At 43.6% G+C, this 19,143-nt stretch overlaps 1 protein-coding gene across 6 annotated transcripts in view; it reads right to left on the bottom strand.

Moving 5' to 3' along the window:
- The window catches only part of KCNT2 (potassium sodium-activated channel subfamily T member 2), a 298,580-nt gene that overhangs the window by 130,542 nt on the left and 148,895 nt on the right, over window positions 1-19,143 (bottom strand). For all 6 annotated transcript variants that reach the window (XM_042840686.2, XM_042840688.2, XM_008164277.4 and 3 more), the window contains exons 10-12: window positions 11,967-12,147; window positions 10,367-10,531; window positions 1,375-1,511 (exon numbers count right to left, since the gene is read on the bottom strand). In XM_042840686.2, the coding sequence (XP_042696620.1) occupies window positions 1,375-1,511; window positions 10,367-10,531; window positions 11,967-12,147 (483 nt within the window). The remainder of the gene's footprint in view (window positions 1-1,374; window positions 1,512-10,366; window positions 10,532-11,966; window positions 12,148-19,143) is intronic.

The raw sequence follows: 19,143 nt of genomic DNA, 5'->3' as shown, positions 1-19,143 counted from the left end.
TCATAGTCAGGTTTACTCCTATGCAACTAATTGGTGATAAAGTGATCAGAGTGCTGGTACAGCTGCTGTTGCCCAACACTCTATCACAACTAGGTAAAGCAAGTTGCTTACAGTGTGGGGATTGCATTGAATGAGATTAACAATGAGAATGGGTACAGAATGTGAAGGGGAATATTTGCTTTTGCTTCCTTTCTTTTTACTTCAGTTGGTCCAGATAGTCACCACTGAAATTTATCATCACTCATGTGAATTCTAAAACCACTTATCAGCTTTCCAGTATCCAGTGTTGTATCTTTAAAAGTATGATAGGGTATACAAACACCACACAAGACAAAAAGGGGTTAAAAAGCAGCTATAGGCTCAGGCAGCCCTGCCTTGCCACACCTGTAAACCATGCCAGGCTTGAGGAGGAGGCTTAAAGGGAGAAGCCCAGACCAGAGGGCTCCATCCCAGGAAGATGAACAGACTTTTCATTTTCAGCTCCCAGACAGGAGCCCAGTCAAGGGTCAGGCTCCTTTAAGTTTCCTGTCAAGACGGAACATTAGTACAGATGGCTAAAGGACCCTTGAGGGATCGTGCTGCTCTTTATTTCTATTAATTTAGCTTTCTTTCCTTTGTCATGTTGGGAACTGGGACCAGGGGCTTGATCCCACAGTAGATCTCTGCTAAGAATGCAAGTTCCTTGAGGAGATGGTGGGCTGACTGAGGAAGTAGTCCAGGGAAGAAGCAAGAGTTATGACAGTACAGAACTTAACCACATGCTTCAGTGTCCCTGGGCTGGAACTCGAAGTAGGGAGAGGGACTGAATTTCCCTAATGCCTCACTGAGCCCAGACGCAAGGTGCTAGAAGCATTATTGGGCCTGGACTTGGGCCACTGATGCAAGGGCAAGGAACTACTGAGTTAAACTCTGGTTTATCCCAAAAGGAGTGAGACTAAATGTGTCCTGGCCAGAAGGTCAAGCCCAAGATGAAGGGCACAGCCAGTGGACCTGGACAGCTGGTTGGCAAGGCTATGGAGAGAGCACACCCAGTCACAAGTCAGTGCATCAACTGGTGAGTCATTTTGCCATGAAAAGCAATTATTTGATTTATTTCTGAATTGTTTTAATGCTGCTTTTAAAATGGAGACAGAAGAGACAAGTGATGAAAAGCTTGGTCCGATAAAGTAGAGTTAGATTACAAGTGTCTTAAAAAAAAAAAAAAAAAAAAAAAAGTTAGGAACAAAGCTGAATTTTGCCAAAGATTTACTCATGTTACCCTTCTAAAATGCACAAACTACTTTTCTAATCTAGCTCATGTTGTTTGTAAACCTTATTTAAGAAGTATGAGTTGAAACAAATAAATGAAAAATATATATATTAGTTTTTGCCTACTTAGCTCTCAACAGGTCCTGATCTTTCAGTACTGAGCCTTGCAGATAGATAACTCTTTGAGACCACATTGGAATTTGCAACACCCTTCTCACTTGAGCATCCATCTCAGTAGGACACAAAATAACCACATAATAGTCCTGTCAAAAATATAAAGGAGAGTAGAAATGACATTTAGATTATTTACTGTTACCTTCTGTTGTCACTGGAGTATAGGTTAATAGAGAATCTGGACGTGAAAAAGTATCTGTAATAACTTTTAAAATGGTTTCTTGGATAAACTATTTGAACATTGCACATTTCAGATTCTATAATAAAACTGGAACTTTAAAAATTGTCACAATATTTTTTTCATAAGGTAGGAGACTAATGGGTGGTGCTGGGGAGGAGCTAGTGGTCATGGCACATGTAGGTACCAATGGCATAGGGAAAGGTAGAAGAGAGGTCCTGTAGGCCAATTTAGCCTGCTAGGTAAGAGGTTCAAGTCTAGTACCTCCACGGTGGCATTCTCTAAAAGGCAGGCAGAACTGCAGAGTATCAATACATGAATGGCATGATGGTGAGTGGAGGAGGGATTTAGGTTTATTAGGAACTGGGGAACCTTTGGGGAAAGGAGGAGCCTATACAGTAAGGATGGGCTCCACCCAGGGCCGGTGCAAGGATATTTTGCGCCCTTGGCGAAACTTCCACCTTGCATCCCCCAGAGCATCGCTTATTATAAACTTTAAAAAATGAATACTGCATAATGTGGCATTGATCATTAGAATTAATACACATTTGGCTAGAAAATTTATTAAGTTCATTATTTAGTCTACATATTTAATGAAAATAAATGAATAACCTGACAGGGTGTGGGGCTGGCTGGCTTCAGGCAGGGCAGGGGATGTGGAGCTGGTTGAAGATGGTGTGCGGGGTTGGCTGGAGACAGGGGTGTGTGGAGCTGGCTGGCTTCGGGTACGGGGGTGTGACAGGCTGGCTGGAGACGGGGGGTGCGGGGCTGGCTGCGGACAGAGCAGGGAGTGCAGCAGGGGCTGGCTGGGGACAGGGGGTGCAGGGCTGGCTGCGGGTAGGGCAGGGCAGGGGTGCAGCAGGGGCTGGCTGGAAACAGGGGGTGCGGGGCTGGCTGCAGACAGAGCAGGGGGTGCAGCAGGGGCTGGCTGGGGACAGGGGGTGCAGGGCTGGCTGCGGGCAGGGCAGGGGGTGCAGCAGGGGCTGGCTGGAGACAGGGGGTGCGGGGCTGGCTGCAGACAGAGCAGGGGGTGCAGCAGGGGCTGGCTGGGGACAGGGGGTGCAGGGCTGGCTGCGGGTAGGGCAGGGCAGGGGTTGCAGCAGGGGCTGGCTGGAGACAGGGGGTGCAGGGCTGGCTGCGGGTAGGGCAGGGCAGGGGTTGCAGCAGGGGCTGGCTGGAGACAGGGGGTGCAGGGCTGGCTGCGGGTAGGGCAGGGCAGGGGTTGCAGCAGGGGCTGGCTGGAGACAGGGGGTGCGGGGCTGGCTGTGGGCAGGGCTGCGGGCAGCACTCACCAGCGGCGCGGCTGGGGCCAGGTCTCTGCACTTCCTGCCGCTGGTGAGCGCAGGCCTGGCCCTGCTGCAGAGCTCAAGGGAGTAGGAGCGAGACGGGGCTGAGCAGGGGCAGGGGCCCTGGGGAAGAACCAGAGCAGCAGGGAGCAGCGCAGCGCCCCCGGCGACCGGAGGAGGAATGACATCGCTTCCCGGCTGGCTGGAGCTGATCAAAGCAGCAGCGCCCCCTCGCACAGGGGCGGGAAGTGGGTTACATGTGTAGCCAGCGCCCGGTGAGCATCCCAGACATTTTGGGCACTGCTTTTTGGTGCCCTCAAATCTTGGTGCCCTAAGCAGCCGCCTAGTTTGCCTAGTAGTTGCACTGGCCCTGGCTCCACCAAAACAAAACGGAACCGGATTGCTGATAGGGAACATTAAAAATATCATAGAGGACTTTTTAAACTAAGGGCTGGGGGAAAGCTGACATATGCAGAGGAGCACACAGTTTGGACAGACACATCCTTTAGGGGAGGATTTTTTTTTAAGGGGATACTCTATATCCTAGTAAAAAGGAGAGGCTAGAAGTTGATAAAGTACGGGTAGGAACTGAAGAAACAGTCAAAAAAGCATCCCATTCAATTACATCACATGAAGGCAGACAACTAAATATTGACAAATTCTATAAGTGTTTGTATACAAATGCTAGAAGTCTAGAAACTAAGATGGGTAAACTTGAGTGGCTGGTATTTAATGAGCATATAGATATAAAAAGCATAACAGAAACTTGGTGGAACAATGATAATCAGTCGGACACTGAATAGGTCACAATCATGGGGGAGTGACACTGTGAAAGAAGGCATAGTCATATATTGTAAAAACAAACAAACAGTACCATTGAATCTCTATGGATAGAAATTTCATGCTTGAATAATAATAATAGTATAGCAGTAGGAATATATTATTGACCACCTGACCAGGGAAGTGACTGTTAAATGCTTAGGGAGATTAGATAAGCAACAAAGGCAGAAAAAGCTATGACAATAGGGGATTTCAGCTATCCCCATATCAAATAGGAACATGTCACTTCATAATGGAATGCAGAGATAAAATTTCTAGACACTATTAATGACTGCTTCTTGGAGTAGCTAGTCCTAGAACCTACAAGAAGAGAGACAATTCTTAATTTAGTCCTAAGTGGTGCACAGGATCTGGTTCAAGAGGTGAATCTAGCTGAACCTCTTAATAATAGCTACCATAATGTAATTAAAGTTAACAACCTTGGGGGGCTAGGGGAATATACCAAAGAAACCCACCACAGTAGCATTGAACGTCAAAAAGGGAAACGATCCAAATATGAGGAAGCTAATTAAACAAAAAAGGAACAGTCACAAAAGTGATATGCCTGCAAGCTGCATGGAAATTTTTAAAAACACCACGCTAGAGCAAAAAAGTATATGCATATCCCAAATAATAATAATAAAAAAGACCAAAAAATGCTGCCCTGGCTAAACAATACAGTAAAAGAGATGGTTAGAGACAAAAAATAAATCCTTTAAAAATTGGAAGCCAAATCCTACTAAGGAAAATAGAAAGGAGCATTCACTCTGCCAAGCCAAGTGTAAAAGTATAATTAAGCAGGCCCAAAAAAGAGTTTGAAGAGCAACTAGCAAAAGACAGAAATGAACAGCAATAATTTCTGTAGTACATCAAAAGCAGGAATCCTACCAAAAAACCAGTGGGGCCACTGGATGATTCAGGTGCTGAAGGAGCACTTAAAGAAGGCCAAGCCATTGCAGAGAAGCAAAATGAATTCTTTGCATTGGTCTTTGCTGCAGAGGATGTGAGGGAGATTTCCACACCCAAGCCATTCTTTTTTAGTAACAAATATGAGGCACTGTCCCACACTGAGGTCTCAATACAGAAGGTTTTGGAACAAACTGATAAATTTAACAGTCATAAATCACCAGGACCAGATAGTATACATCCAAGAATTCTAAAAGAACTCAAATATGAAATTTGCAGAACTTCTGTCTGTGGAATGTAACCTATCATTTAAATCAGCCTCTGTACCAGATGACTGGTGGATAACTAATGTGAAGCCAATTTTTTTTTTAAAAGGCTCCAGAGGCGATCTTGGAAATTACAGGCCGGTAAACCTAATTTTAGTACCAGGCAAATGGATTGAAACTATTGTCAAGAATAGAATTATCAGACACCTAGATGAACACGATTTGTTGGAGAAGAGACCACATGGCTTTTTTTTAAAGGGAAATTGTGCTTCACCTAGCTATTAGAATCCTTTGAGGGGGTCAACAAGCATGTGGACTAGGGTGATCTAGTGGATATAGTGCACTTTGATTTTCAGAAAGCCTTTGACGAGGTCCCTCACCAAAGGCTCTTAAGCAAAGTAAGCAGTCATGGGATGAGGGAAGGTCCTCTCACCGATTAAAAGATAGGAAACAAAGGGTAGAAATAGTGGTCAGTTTTCATAGTGGAGAGAGGTAAATAGCAAGGTCCCCCAAGAATCTATATGGGGATCTGTGCTGTTGAACATATGCGTAAATGATCTGGAAAAGGGGATAAGCAGTGAGGTGGCTAAATTGGCAGATGATACAAAATTACTCAATATAGTTAAACCCAAAGCTGACTATGAAGAGTGACAAAGGAATCTCACAAAACAGGATGAGTGGGCAAGAAAATGGCAGATTAATTTCAATGTTGATAAGTGCAAAGTAATGCACATTGGAAAACATAATGCCAATTACATATCACGATGATTTGGTCTTAGTTAGCTGTTAACACTCAAAGTGATCTTGGAGTCATTGTGGATAGTTCTCTGAAAACATCTGCTCAATGTGCAGCAGCAGTCAAAAAAGCTAACAATGTTAGAAAGCATTAGGAAAGGGATAGAAAATGACAGTAAATATCATAATGCCACTAAATAAATCTGGTACGCCCACACCTTGAATACTGTGTGCAGTTCTGGTTGTCCCATCTAAAGAAAATATATTAGAATTGAAAAAGTAGAAAATGGCAACAAAAATGATTAGGGATATGCAACAGTATCTATATAAGGAGAGATTAAAAAGTTTGGAAAGGAGATGGCTGAGGGGAGATATGATAGAGGTCTATAAAATCATGACTAGTGTGGAGAAAATGAATAAGTGTTGTTTACCCCTGCACATAACACACAAAATAGGCATCACCAAATGAAATTAATTGGCAGCAGTGTGACAGGGTGCTGGGCAAAGGGTTGCTGATTCAGCCTTGTAACACCAGCTCCGAATTTAGGGGAATAAATAAGAGCTGGCTGGATATAACCTGGCCCTAATTGGGGGAGCAGAGACAGATTTTGCCTAATTAGCCTGGGGCTGTATAAAAGCTTCAGGGGATGTAAGAAAGGGAAAAGGCAGGGAGTGGAAGCAGGAAAGTAGCTCTTCCCTCCCTCCTGCAGATGGTGAAGGGCCAACTGTACTTAGTGAAACGATGATGGGAACAAGCCTGTGAATAAACTGCACCAGTGGTTACTAACCCCAGGGTCTCAGAGTGACAGAGGCAAGGGCCAAGGGGGACTCTGATACACGTGGGGGCCTGTCCAGGATCCCGTGCTAGAGCAAGTATTTGGCAGCCCGGAGATGGAGGAGACCCTGCAATGGCTGATCAAGCAGCAGGAGAAGATGCAGAAGTCAATGCAGAGTTTTCAGCAAGCCCACCAGCTGGAGAGACAGGCCTTGCTCACCTAGCAGGCAGAACAGCAGAAGAGCCTGCAGGACTTCATTTGGGAGCAGGCTGGCATCCAGCAGCAGCTCCTGCAGAAAGTGGTGAGTCCCACAGGAGGGGATGGCGTTCAGGTGCCGGGCTTAGGCCTATGTAAAATGGGCCAGACAGATGACCCCGATGCCTTCGTAGGCAGCTTTGAGTGAGTAGCCGCGGGGACTGGATATGACAGGGCAACCTGGGCCCTGCGACTGGCTCCCTACCTAGCCGGCAAATCCCAAGCAGCCTATATGGCCTTGGGTAAAGAACAGACCAGGAATTATGAAGTGGCAAAGGCAGTTATCCTGGATTGGGTGGGGCTGTCTGTGGAGAAGTATTGCCAGAAGTTCTGGTTGGCGAGGTGGATGGGGGGGTTGCGGCCCCAGGTATTTACCCAAAAGTTAATGGACTGGGCCACCCACTGGCTGAGGCCGGACTCCCAGACAGTGAGGGAGATTATAGAGGCACTCATCCTAGAGCAATTTTTACAGGGCCTCCCAGAGAAAATAAAGGAGGCTCAATCAAATATGGTCAAGGCAGCTGTAAAGCTTACGGAGGAGTACACGGAGGCAGACTTCCCCAGGAAGGAGGGACAACTGAGCAAGGAAGTGGATACTGAGAGAAGGCCCAGAGAACAAATGGGAGGACACGCTAGGGTCCAGACCGGTTGTCTGCTGGCAGTGTGGACAACCAGGACACAAGAAGCGGGACTGCCCACCCATGGATTGTAGATGAACAGAGTTTTTTGTCATTGGGCAAATGCTGGAGGGCAGGGGTGGAAGCTGTCTCCCATTCCAGTAATGGTGGGGAGGAAACCCCAATGAGCCCTGGTGAACTCAGCCTCGGCCTGCTCTCTGGTACAAAGGAAGCTGGTGAGGCCGCACTGGTGGATTTCGGGTGTTAAAATGGACATAGAATGCATCCACAGGGATAGGAGGCAAAACCTTATGGCCCAGGTGCCTCTTGAGGTTCAGGGCTGGTTTAAGTGGCAACGGGTCGGGGTAGTAAAGGGACCACCTTATATGGCGGTAGTGGGTACCGACTGAGACCCCTTCCCAGGAGGGAATGTGGGCAGAGGGAGAAAGCCCAAGATAAGGAAAAAGGGAGGTTCCCCGAGTAACGGGGTAGAGAACCCTGAGCAGAAAACCCCTAGCCAACAGAGCTTGAGAAGGAAGTTATGGGCGAGATGTCCACCCCAGGGTCCTCGACCGGAGAGCAAGGCCAGGCGGAGGCCTTTATTAGTGGACATCCCAGAGGAAGAGACCCAGACCCCTTTGGATGAGCTTGGGGGACAAGAAGCCCATAGCCTCTGGGAGAGGGCTGGGACCAACCCTGAACCCCTGACAGAAAGGAAGGAGGGGAGAACAAGGGAACACCTAGAAGGCTGTGAATGGTGCAAGGCACTGTGGTGGAACTGTGGGGCCATCCACCCCACACACAATGTAGTTTCTCCACCCCCGCCTTCGCCTTCCCCCATCCCCCGGTGCCTCAGCGCACCGCGTCCAGGAATGGCGCTGGACAGCACTGCAGCCGCGTGGCCTGAGCTCCTCCCACTCAGAGCCGTGTGGTAAGGGGGCGGGGCTCCAAGCTCCGGGCTGAGCGACAGGAGCTCAGGTGCTGTGGAGCAATGCCACTGCAGCGCTGTCCAGGGCTGCTCCTGAACACGGCGCGCTGAGGCTCCGGAGAGGGGGGAGGCGGGAGTAAGCAGCATGGTAAGCCCTTCTGAGTCAGACACCCCCCTGACACTCCCGCCCACAGCCCTGACCCCCAGCTCCGAGCCCAGCCCCTCTGAGCTGGACACCCCCCAACCCCAGCCCCCCACTGCCCTGACCCCCAGCTCCGAGCCCAGCCCCTCTGAGCCGGGAACCCCCCGTCCCCCTCCCCATCCCCCCACAGCCCTGACCCCTAGCTCTGAGCCCAGCCCCTGTGAGCTGGGACCCACCCAACCCAGAGCCCAGCTCCCCACCCAGCCCTGGCCAACAGCAGCGCCACCCCAGGCAGCGACAGCCGATTGACACCAACCATCACTATCACCTAGTGACAGCCCATTATGTAATTGCAAATGTATACATACTATTAAAGCATTTAATGTTTTTAAAGAATGTATTTCATGTAATTTCAAATTATTAAAAATTATTTTTTGAATGTATTTCACTGGTTATTTTTTTACATTTCCAAATACATGTTACTATAGTATTGCAACTTTTTTGTATGGAAGGGGCCCCCAAAATTGCTTTGCCCCAGGCCCCCTGAATCCTCTGGGCGGCCCTGGTGGTTGGGGGATGAAGGAATCCCACATGGCAAACCCTGGGATTGACCCAAAAGAGAGGAAAAGACTTCCCTGTAGTGCCCCCCCAGTAGAGGATGCAGAGGTGCAAAGGGTTGCCTATTCAGCCCTCTCACACCAGCTCCCATTTAGTGGAATAACCTGGCCCTAATTGGGGAAGCAGAGACAGATGTCACCTAATTAGCCTGGGGCTGTATAAAAGCTGCAGGGGAAGGCAGCCAAAGGGAAAAAGGCAGGAGTGGAAGTAGGGACCTTCCTTCTGTCCTTACTTACTGCAGATAGTGAAGAACCAACTGTACATAGTGAAAAGTGGTAGGAATAAGTCTGTGAATAAACTGCATCAGTGGTTATTAACCCCGGGGTTTCAGAGTGACTTTGTGGACCTAGCAGTGGCAGGAGCCAAGGGGGCCCCTGCTGCACTTTGCTACAAGCAGGTTTAAAACAAACATAAGGAAGTACTTCACAGAATGCACAGTCAACCTCATTGCCAGTGGATGTTGTGAAGGTCAGAAGTATAACATGAAAGTAATGGGTCACTCTCTTACCACTTCAGAAGTTATTTTTCCTCCATTGGTATCCTGCTGTTAATTGATTTATCTTGTTAGACTGACCTCACACTTGGTAAAGCAACCCCCATCCTTTCATATATTTATACCTGCTCCTGTATTTTTCACTTCATGCATCCGATGAAGTGGGTTCTAGCCCACAAAAGCTTATGCCCAAATAAATTTGTTAGTCTCTAAGGTGCCACACGTACTCCTGGTTGTTTTTGCTGATACAGACTAACACAGAAAGTGGGTGAGGTCATATCTTTTATTGGACCACTTCTGTTGGTGAGAGAGACGAGCTTTGGAGCTTACACAGGGCTCGCCTTCAGACGTAAAACTTTCACAGAGCAGGTTAGGATATAGTCAGCCATATGAAAAAGACATTTCTTTGTATTCTCTAATTCTCTTAATGCTTATGCTGAGAAACTCTTCACTTGTGAGCAATACTGACTATCAGGTTATGTCCATTGCACTATACCCTGTTCTGTCTTAACTGCAGCAATCACAATTATGTTTAAAACTCTCATTGAGTTCAGTGGACGAGGCCCCAGAATAGCAGAAAAACATGAAATGACCAATTTTCTTATCTTTTTCGTTTTACACATCATATTGGGTTAATCAAAAGGAATTTTCACAAAATTAGTTGGCTGTAAGATAACTGGTATAATCAAAGTAATTAGACTCTGTGTGACACAAGCATATTTCTATCTGTTTAATCCAATTTAGATCAATTTAAAATGAATGCACACCGTACTTGTTATGAGCTACTTCTTGCAATTATACTTTCTTCAGTCAGTCAGTCATTCTTTAATTCAGACACACAAATTACAGACCATTTCTGAAGATTGTCTGCAAGTGACTAATGTCTAATTGAATTTATTATTTTACTCTTGCATTGTAAATATACCTGCAGTCTGGGATGAGCATAGAACTCATTTAAGAAATCCATAAGCAAGTCAATCTTCAGGGAGCTGACACACAGTACCACATGTTTCTCTGTCTGAGCTCTGTGTCGACTGTAGTTACCCCCAGACTTCTGTCTCTCCATCCACAAATAAGCCAGCTGTTCAAACTGCAATATATTGTCAAATGTGAATGAAATACATATAAGCAGCTGTGCAATATAAGCATCTTTATCAGTATGAGTTAATTATATTTTATGCTTTAGTCCATCCACTCATTGAATTAAAGACACACTTAGAACCCTCACCCTTTGTCTTTGTTTCTTTCCAAGAGCAGCAATTTACAGCTAAGCTGATGGGATGGCACAATAACACATCAATAGGCCAATCTCAAGCATTCAAAAATCATAAAGTTGAGTTAAATCATGAGATTATTTTAAATGTATTTTTTTCCTGGTATTTGAGCCTTTAGGGTTAATTTGTAATTTACACGACTCCAAAAGATGGGACTGCAAGAAAAACACCAATGTATTACTTATGTAGATGGAACAATGCCTCAGTTTCTCCCCAGAGATTTTTAAAAATCTAAAGTTGGCAACACTTGATACAATGATGTCTGCATATTATTTCTTACTTTCTGATCTGCACCTTAAATATTGGCATCACTTAAACATATGGCTAAAAGAAACATCATGTTCTGTCCCTGCTGCTCCTAGAGAACTGCTGGTTTTTTGGTATTGACTATGGCAGCAGTTGAACTGGACTTCAATAAGTGGCACTTTTCCCTCTACCACCTTAATCAGCATCCCCTGGTTCACAATAAATTCTGCTTTGAGATCCTAATAAAGGGAACTCTAGGGATCAATACGATATACAATGTATCTGGAATAATTTAAATACATAAAAGCATTACTTCAATGGAGTAATGTCGACATGTTTTATATACAATTAGTACCAATAATACACCATGCATATACCATTTCAACTTTGAAGCTCCATACAAGCTAGCTAATATTCACAACAATCCAATGAGACTGGAGTGTTTTCTTATCCACATTCTACTGAGGCAGGGATGTTAAGTGATTCAGTGTCGGAGCAATGATAAGAGCTGGCCCCCAGTCCTGTGCTCAGACCAGTACACAAAGCCCTTTTCTCCCCTTGAGGTGTCACTCTGAAGCGGAAAATGCTAGGAATAGCTAAGTGTTTGGAGAAAGCTTTGGCTGCTGGTTAGTTTTGCTGCTATTATTTAAGTTCACAATAAAGGTAAATCCCAGCATGAGGGTAAATTTGGACAACACACAGTGTCTGTATGTTCTTTGGTGTCTGATGGGAGCCAGCAGCTTCTACAAGGATTTGAAAACTTGTTAGCTCCTCTCATTTTAGCATATATAAACCATATGCACATTTATTTTACAAACAAGGAGACAAATAAGAAAGCTCCAACTCTGCATAAAATGAAGAAGCATACAAGTTGGTGTACTCTTTTTTTTTTTTTTTTGACATTACATACACAGTAAGGATAGTTGCAAGATATATTTCAAGATAATACAGTCTTTTCCCCAAAACTTCCCCAACTCTTCCAAATGGAAAACAATCAGAGTTTACCTGTATGGGCAACACCACAAGGGCAACACAGATCATAATGACAACCAGCAGTTTTGAAGGCCAGATCTTGGGTGTAACATCCCCAAAGCCCACAGTGGAAAATGTCACTATGCAGAAATAAAGGGAGTCAAAGAGAGTCAACTTGTTTCCTGCTCGCTCCAGATGCTGAATTCCGCAAATACTATGTAAAAAAGAATGAATAAAGAAATGAAAAATAAAACTAGTACCTGGAATAAATCCAAAGTGTTATGACTCTCTTACTAGCAAGGAGAATTATTTTCTGCAAATGCATATATTACTTCGCAAAGAAGAGAAAATGTTGGTTCAAAGCAAAAGTCTTTTAAAAATTGTATTTAAATGTAATTTATTCATAATAAAGTTCTAACTGTTATCTTGGAATAAGGATAAAATGATAGTTAATTACGCACTGTGTTTTAAAAATATGAGTTTTAAATTTGTTGCCTTTCAATTTAATTCAATATCCCCTTGCTATTGTATTATAAGAACAAATAAATGGGAGCACATCTTACCTTTATAAAATGTATCTAAGGATACAAACTTTAAAGCCAGATTCTACTACCCTTACTCATGCTGAGTAGTACCTGACTGTATGAGTAGTCCAACTGAACTCAACAGGTCTACATGTGGAATATGGTTCTATTAATTGTAAGTAAGAATGGCAGAACCTGGTCCTTAGGTTTGTTTGTTTTTCAGTTTACTTTCATATTGATTTGGGTGTCTTTAAAATGTCTGAAAGATTTCTACTGGTTACAATGAGCTTCCCAAGTTCAAAGATAGGGATTATCTGTGAATTTAGCAGAATCCTTTACACCAGTGGAGCTCTTTAATGGCACCTGCTGTACAGAGCATCTCTGAGCTTGCATATTAGTGATCCCATCCTCCAAGGAGGCTGTTGATTGTCTTTCTGTTTTAAAGGTAGTTTCTAAATAATGCCATATTTCTCACTCATAATTCTACTGTACATCAAAGATGATTTCTTGGCATAGGATATCTGGTTGGCCACAATTGACCATTAAGAACTCCCAGGTAAAAAACCTTTAATCATCAGGCAGGCCCTGTGTTTATAACAATGTTAGCAGTTCTTTTTCTGTTCTCCAGAAATAATTTACTAGTGGGCAGTAGCATTTCCATAACATATGGATGAGATCCCCAGTTTCCTCTTCACTGTTCTAGCATTTGTAGTTTTCACACATCCCAAAATGTTCTGAAGATGATTTTTTGTTGGATAAATTTCAACCTTCAGTCATTGGCTGCATTTGTATTCCTACACACTTTGTTCCAGATTTTTTCACTGAGGTGGTAGTTCAGATCTTTCCTCCATACTCTCATTAGTTTGTCCCTTTTAAGTTTTAGTTATAGAAAAGAATTCTTGAAGCAGTAGTTTTCTGTCTTAAAATAGGTTCTGAAAAGTTAATAAAGGGAACTGTGGAAATGCCATTCCAGTGAAGATGGATAGTTAACTTTCCTACCTTAGATCAATTATAAGTTTTAATCATAGACTGTTTTTCAGGCTATTTGGGTCAGGCTACTTTTTAGTGTTATTTTTAAATACTGAAGTATGCAGAGAGAGATCCATTCATGGAAATATTATAATGTTAAAAACATTGCTCCCTTACTTTGCATATGTCTTGGCATCTACAGTGTGATTTAAAGCTCTTTGCTTTTAGCATTGACCACTCCAAGGCTTTGCTGTTATTGAATGAAGTTCACCAGGTGCTGAGATCTACACTATACCTTGTGCATTTTTTAAGCCTGATAGTGGGGCTTGACCTTGGCCTCAGAGAGTGAAGCATCAAAAGGGCTGTGTGATTAGCACGTATACAGACCTAGTGGCCCATACCTTACCACATAGAGGTATACTAGAGCTATAGCTTCTACTCCAGCCTATAGGCTAGAATGAATGTTTGTTGATTGGCTGTGTTGCAGCTCTACTATGGTGAGCTATATATGCCATCTGGTTCTGAAAGAGTTAATTGGAATGAGAGCGTCCAACTAACCCCCCCTAGTCACACCGGAGGCTGGGCCAGGTTCAGTTAAGGGTGAGACCGAGCTGAGGAGGAACTGGGTGGTGATTATAAAGCCAAGAAACTGGGAGCAGAAGGAGACTATAAGGAGAAAAGGAAGGAACTCTGCTGTCCCTCTCTTGGCACTAGCAAATGTAGTGACTGGGAGGATCAAGGAGGAAGTCCAGGGGAAAGTAGGCGCTTACATCCTCTTTTGAGTAGAGAAGTCTGTCAGGAGGCCAGGAGAGACAAGGAGAAGCTGCTGGGGTAGAACAAACTCTGATGATGAACCCTGATAAAAGAGCAGGATTGGGACTTCTAGGGAGAGAGTCCTGGTAGGTGTTCAGTGGAGACCAGAGCAGGGGAACTTAAGAAGCATCAAAGGTTAATCCTAAAGAGGGCAGAAATTAGTTTATTTGTACTTTTGGTTTGGGGATTTTGTTGGGGGATTTCAGGGGAGAGCTCTGCTGACGGGCTACAATAAGAAGAAATCCAGGGTGGCAGCAGAAAGGTGTCCAACAGAGCAGACTTTAGCTGCTAGTTATAGGGGTCCTCAACTGGAATCCAGTGTAATGGAAGGGCTTGGGTTTTCCTTCCAGCTACTGGGGAAGGTGGTATGTAATCCTGGCATAAAAGAATGACTTCTAAGAGCCCTGAGATGCAAGGATCACTGGGTTGAGAGCTGGGGTGAAGACTTAATGTACAGACATTGGACTCATGTTGTGTGGGACTTCATTAACCCAGAAGGAGTAGAATTAAAAGGTTATCTGGCCATAGGGCCGAGTTGTGATAAAAGACAGACCAGCACAGAATTGGTGGGAGCACTATAGAGGAAAGAACTGCTATGCTATGCCACACTCAGCCACACTCCTCCACAAGGGAGGGCGCTAGTGGTGAAGGTGCTCTTCAACAGCCATGGATTGCTTTTGAATTCTGGTGGTGGCATACAATTGTCTATGACAGTTATTCAGTGTTTTTCAATGGAAAGGCTAAAAATCACCCTTTCTGCTTTCATTAATTGACCATATGCACTAAAGTGAAAGTTCTAGAACATCTTTAAGATTGTGAATGTTTTTGTTTTTGTTTTTTTAAGACTCTCGTTTTTGTGAAGGCAATATTTTCTTGCTCCTCCCTGTAAGAGTCCCACTAACAATCAATTTTTTAGAAATACTTCAGATAGGAAGACTTGGATTTTGGTAAGAGGTTTTACTGTATTAACATTATAAAGTAATGAATTTTAGTTGTCCCATCTGCCCAAATCAATTATCTTGACTGAGCTTAATGTAGCGGAGTGGTTACCGGCTCCTGCCCTGAGGGGTTTAAAACAGGTCTGGAGGAGGGCTGTAGAAGGGCAAGATGCCTGGGCTGAGTAGGAGGAAGCAGGCTCAGCTGGGGCCATTCCCCAATCAGGGCCCAGCTGGCCCTATAAAGGCTTGAGCCAGGCGTTCAAGCAGACAGTCTCTCTCTGCGTTCAGAGAGAGAAGGGCCTGGCTGCAGGGAGCTTAACCAGGTATCTGGAGTGGAGCAGGGCTGGGGAAAGGCCAAGGGAGACGGGGAGCTCCAGCCTAGGAAAGCCCCAGACTGCAGGCCTGGTAAGGCCTATTAGGTACTGGGTTGCAGAGGGCAGCCCACGGGTAGGCAGAGGCAGCAGGTCCAAACCCCTTTGCCTGTGATGAGTGGCTTATACACTTCAGTCTACCCCAGTGAACGGGGGCTAGATGAGGACTGGCAGTAGCCAAGACTGAGGCGAAGTGGGGATAGTGGGTGGGGAGACCCTGAGACTAAGGGGTTACTGTCAAGGGAGCAGCACCCCAGAGAAAGGGGCACTCGGTCCGGGAGGGACACGGGGGCAAGCAGTAAGGTGGATCACCGGCCTGCAGAGGGTGCTCCTGGCTGGAAAATGAGCTAATTCCCAAGGACGACCAACAGGAGGTGCCACAGGGGTGGGTCCACACCCTTACACTTAACCACAATCAAGAATACACTCGCAGAAATTCTTGTCCTATTGAAATCAATAAGAATTTTGCCATTGACTTCAATGGGGCAAACATTTCACTTTCTGTCTCCAATCATATCATTTTATCAAAACTCCAGACATTCCCTCAAGCTATCATAATTATTTTGGCCCAAGTCCTCAAAGGTATTTAGGAGACTAAGAGCTTAACTCCCATTGATTAAATACCTTTTGAGGATCTGGGCCTTTGTGCCTAATCCAATGCCCACTAGTGTGAAGGGGAAATCCAAAGCAGTCTTTGGATCAGGCTTTCTGAGCGCTCTTGTGAGCTGTCCGGTGCCCTCAAGTCTCACTGAAGTCAATGGGAGTTGACTGTGCATAGCACCTTGAAGGATCAAGCTCTTTAGATCTAATATCAAACACTAATAGAGTTCTGCACTCTATTGACCTTCAGTGTCACCTAATCATGCATCAATCCTGGGCCCCAAAATTAAATCAATGCAAAAGGAGGTAACATTAAACTTTCAAACCCTCCTGAAGCAAGAAAAAATATTGTTTAATTTACTATTGTGGTTGGAATTGCCTTAGTTTTGCTATACACCAGAAAAGTTGCTCACGGCATTGCAGTACAGCTGACTTTCAATAGATGGCTTTGTGGGTATATAACTGCCAACAAAATTTGTCTATTTCCTCACATATTCCTCCATCACGAATATTATCCTTTAGTTTTTCATCTAGTACATCTGAATAAATATATCTCATGCCATGGCCTTATCTAATCAGGTTATCTTGGTTCGCTACACTTCTGGGAGGGCATAGTGGGAGTTAGTGGTTGACTATGATACCGAAATCTGTAAGAGGCTTAATTACTCAGCTTTCCAAAACGTACTTATATACCTTGCTGCTACCTGAGTGCTTTATGCAACTAATACTTCCAAAAAGTGTCCCGTTTTTCTTACTATACAATTTTAATATTAAGCATTGTTTCAGAAGATAAAAAGGGATAATTTTCAGCTTATCATATCAGTGTTCTACTTCCTTTTATACATTTAAACATAATACATCAAGCTACATCTTCATAATGGTTTTTAACTTTTACCACTGAAAAAGATTAAAATGAAAAGTAGCATCATAATATTCAGATTTGCTGGTCCAAGACAAACAATAATGAAGAAATCCCTGGCCAGGTCTACGGATCTTAACAGAACAATCATGAAGCAAAAGATTATTGAAACTCTAGTGGCTGATTAGACAGAAAATATCCAACTTAAAAATGTGGGGCCTGATTCCCCACTTTTTTATAGCAGTTTTATGCTTCTGTAAACTCTGTTTCAGTGGAGTTACCAGTTTAAATTCTATTGAAATGAATAGCGTGAAACCAGTTTCACAGAGGAGACTCAAGCTTTTAATTAGAAAAACAAAGACAAAAGTCTCAATAAAAGAGATGTATACCAAAGAGAAAAGAATTCAAAAATATAAAGAACAAAACAAAGTACAATTTAAACATCTACAATAATTTCAACTAAACAGGAAAAGTTAAACATGACACCTGTAATCTCTAAAGATTAGGAAAGATAGTCATGTTTAGATAACCATTTGAACTTTGAAAAGTTCAATGTCATCATTTACTGGAACTTTTATCTATTTCCTGGGAACTGTTTGTGCTTATTTTTCTGTGCCACAACCTTGTCAATCTTTTTAAAAGTACACACCTTGGAACTAGTATGAAACCCAATTTAAAAAGATGAAAGTGGAGAACTGCCTAAAGGCATAAAAGAAAAATATAAAACACAGGAGTTGATGTCTAACACATAAGAACTAATTTTCCAGACTACAGCAGAATGTCTCTGTTTCTTGGGGGTGGAAAAGGGAAGAGAGGGAAGTTTGGTTTGGGCAAGGTTCCACCAGTCTTCTGCTTTGACACAGCTGTAGTAGCTCAAATCTTGGATAGCCTCTATGGGAGGATCACCCCAGTGCAGTGGATCCCACAATGGTGTACAGTAGTACAGTGACTCCTACACTATTTATTCTCTTTGCAGCCAGCACTGGGAGACTGGTCAGGGAAAAGGAAGCCTGACCAGTGCTTCCCTGCACCCATATATCCTTGACTGCCATTGGCAGCTGCCATAAATTAGAGTAGCCTGAAGGATGCTGTAGTTTACCACCTGGGACAGGCTTCGTATACAGATCCAGTAAGAGAGCGCTAAAGTACCTTAAAGCCATTTTTACATGCATGCTTTTCCTGAGTTATGCTGTGAAGTCCTCTGTCATAGCCAAGGAATTGGGGCCAATGTTTTTAAACCTGGACCCGATATTTTGAGCTCTCTAGCCTAATTCAGAACTAGTGTCCTATTGCAACAACTCTGCATTGTTCATATCATTCTGCCATACATTGTATAAATGAATAGATTACATAAATATCTTGTGAAAAATAAAAAGCAGAATGTAGCAGAATTCCATCAAATTTATGTAATATTCTTACCAAAAGGAATTTTGCAGTTGGTAAAACATCTTCCTGCAGAGCAGTTAAACTGTCCAGGTAAAGATACTTAAAAGCTCAGTGCAATATGAAAAAACAAGCTTAGTGTTTTTTGTCTGACTTCCACTAATTTATGAGCATCCTGGAGATAGAAATCAATAACTGCTGAGGAGTAAAACAGTCCTCAGGAGGAAATCAGATTTAAACCATGCTGTTGTAAAAGCATGGATGGAAAAGCTAATGACAGCAAGGACAATTTATATTAGACTTTTCTGATGTACTTATGTTGTCATTATTTATAATTAATTATAATGTGAGTGCGTAGTCTTTGTCAGATAAATCATTGAGGGAACCCTCAATGATATACAATCTAAATAATGCAGAAAAGGATTACATTAAAAAAATTAAGAATGGGGAAGGAGATACCGGAGGACAAGGGTTACAACAAGAGCTGGTCAAATAATGAAAAAGAAATTGCAAATAATTCAGCAAAAAAATCAAATTTCATCACAAATTATTTACAGCAAATAATTAAACCAACTCTGCATCAGTAAAAGACTTACACTTATTGCTCCCATGCATCTTGCTAATAGCAGTGCCACCCATATTTTGCAGAGAGATGTGATAAATATATTGTGCCTCTTGGTGCCTCAACTTCCTTCTCCTCACTAACCTTTCTCCTCCCAAGACTTATTTTAACATTCCAAATTTGTATCTGGA

The sequence above is a fragment of the Chrysemys picta genome, chromosome 8 (genome assembly GCF_011386835.1).
Source record: "Chrysemys picta bellii isolate R12L10 chromosome 8, ASM1138683v2, whole genome shotgun sequence".
Classification (NCBI taxonomy): domain Eukaryota; kingdom Metazoa; phylum Chordata; order Testudines; family Emydidae; genus Chrysemys; species Chrysemys picta.
The sequence above is the reverse complement of the archived record's forward strand: the minus strand, read 5'-3'. Positions and strand labels throughout refer to the sequence as shown.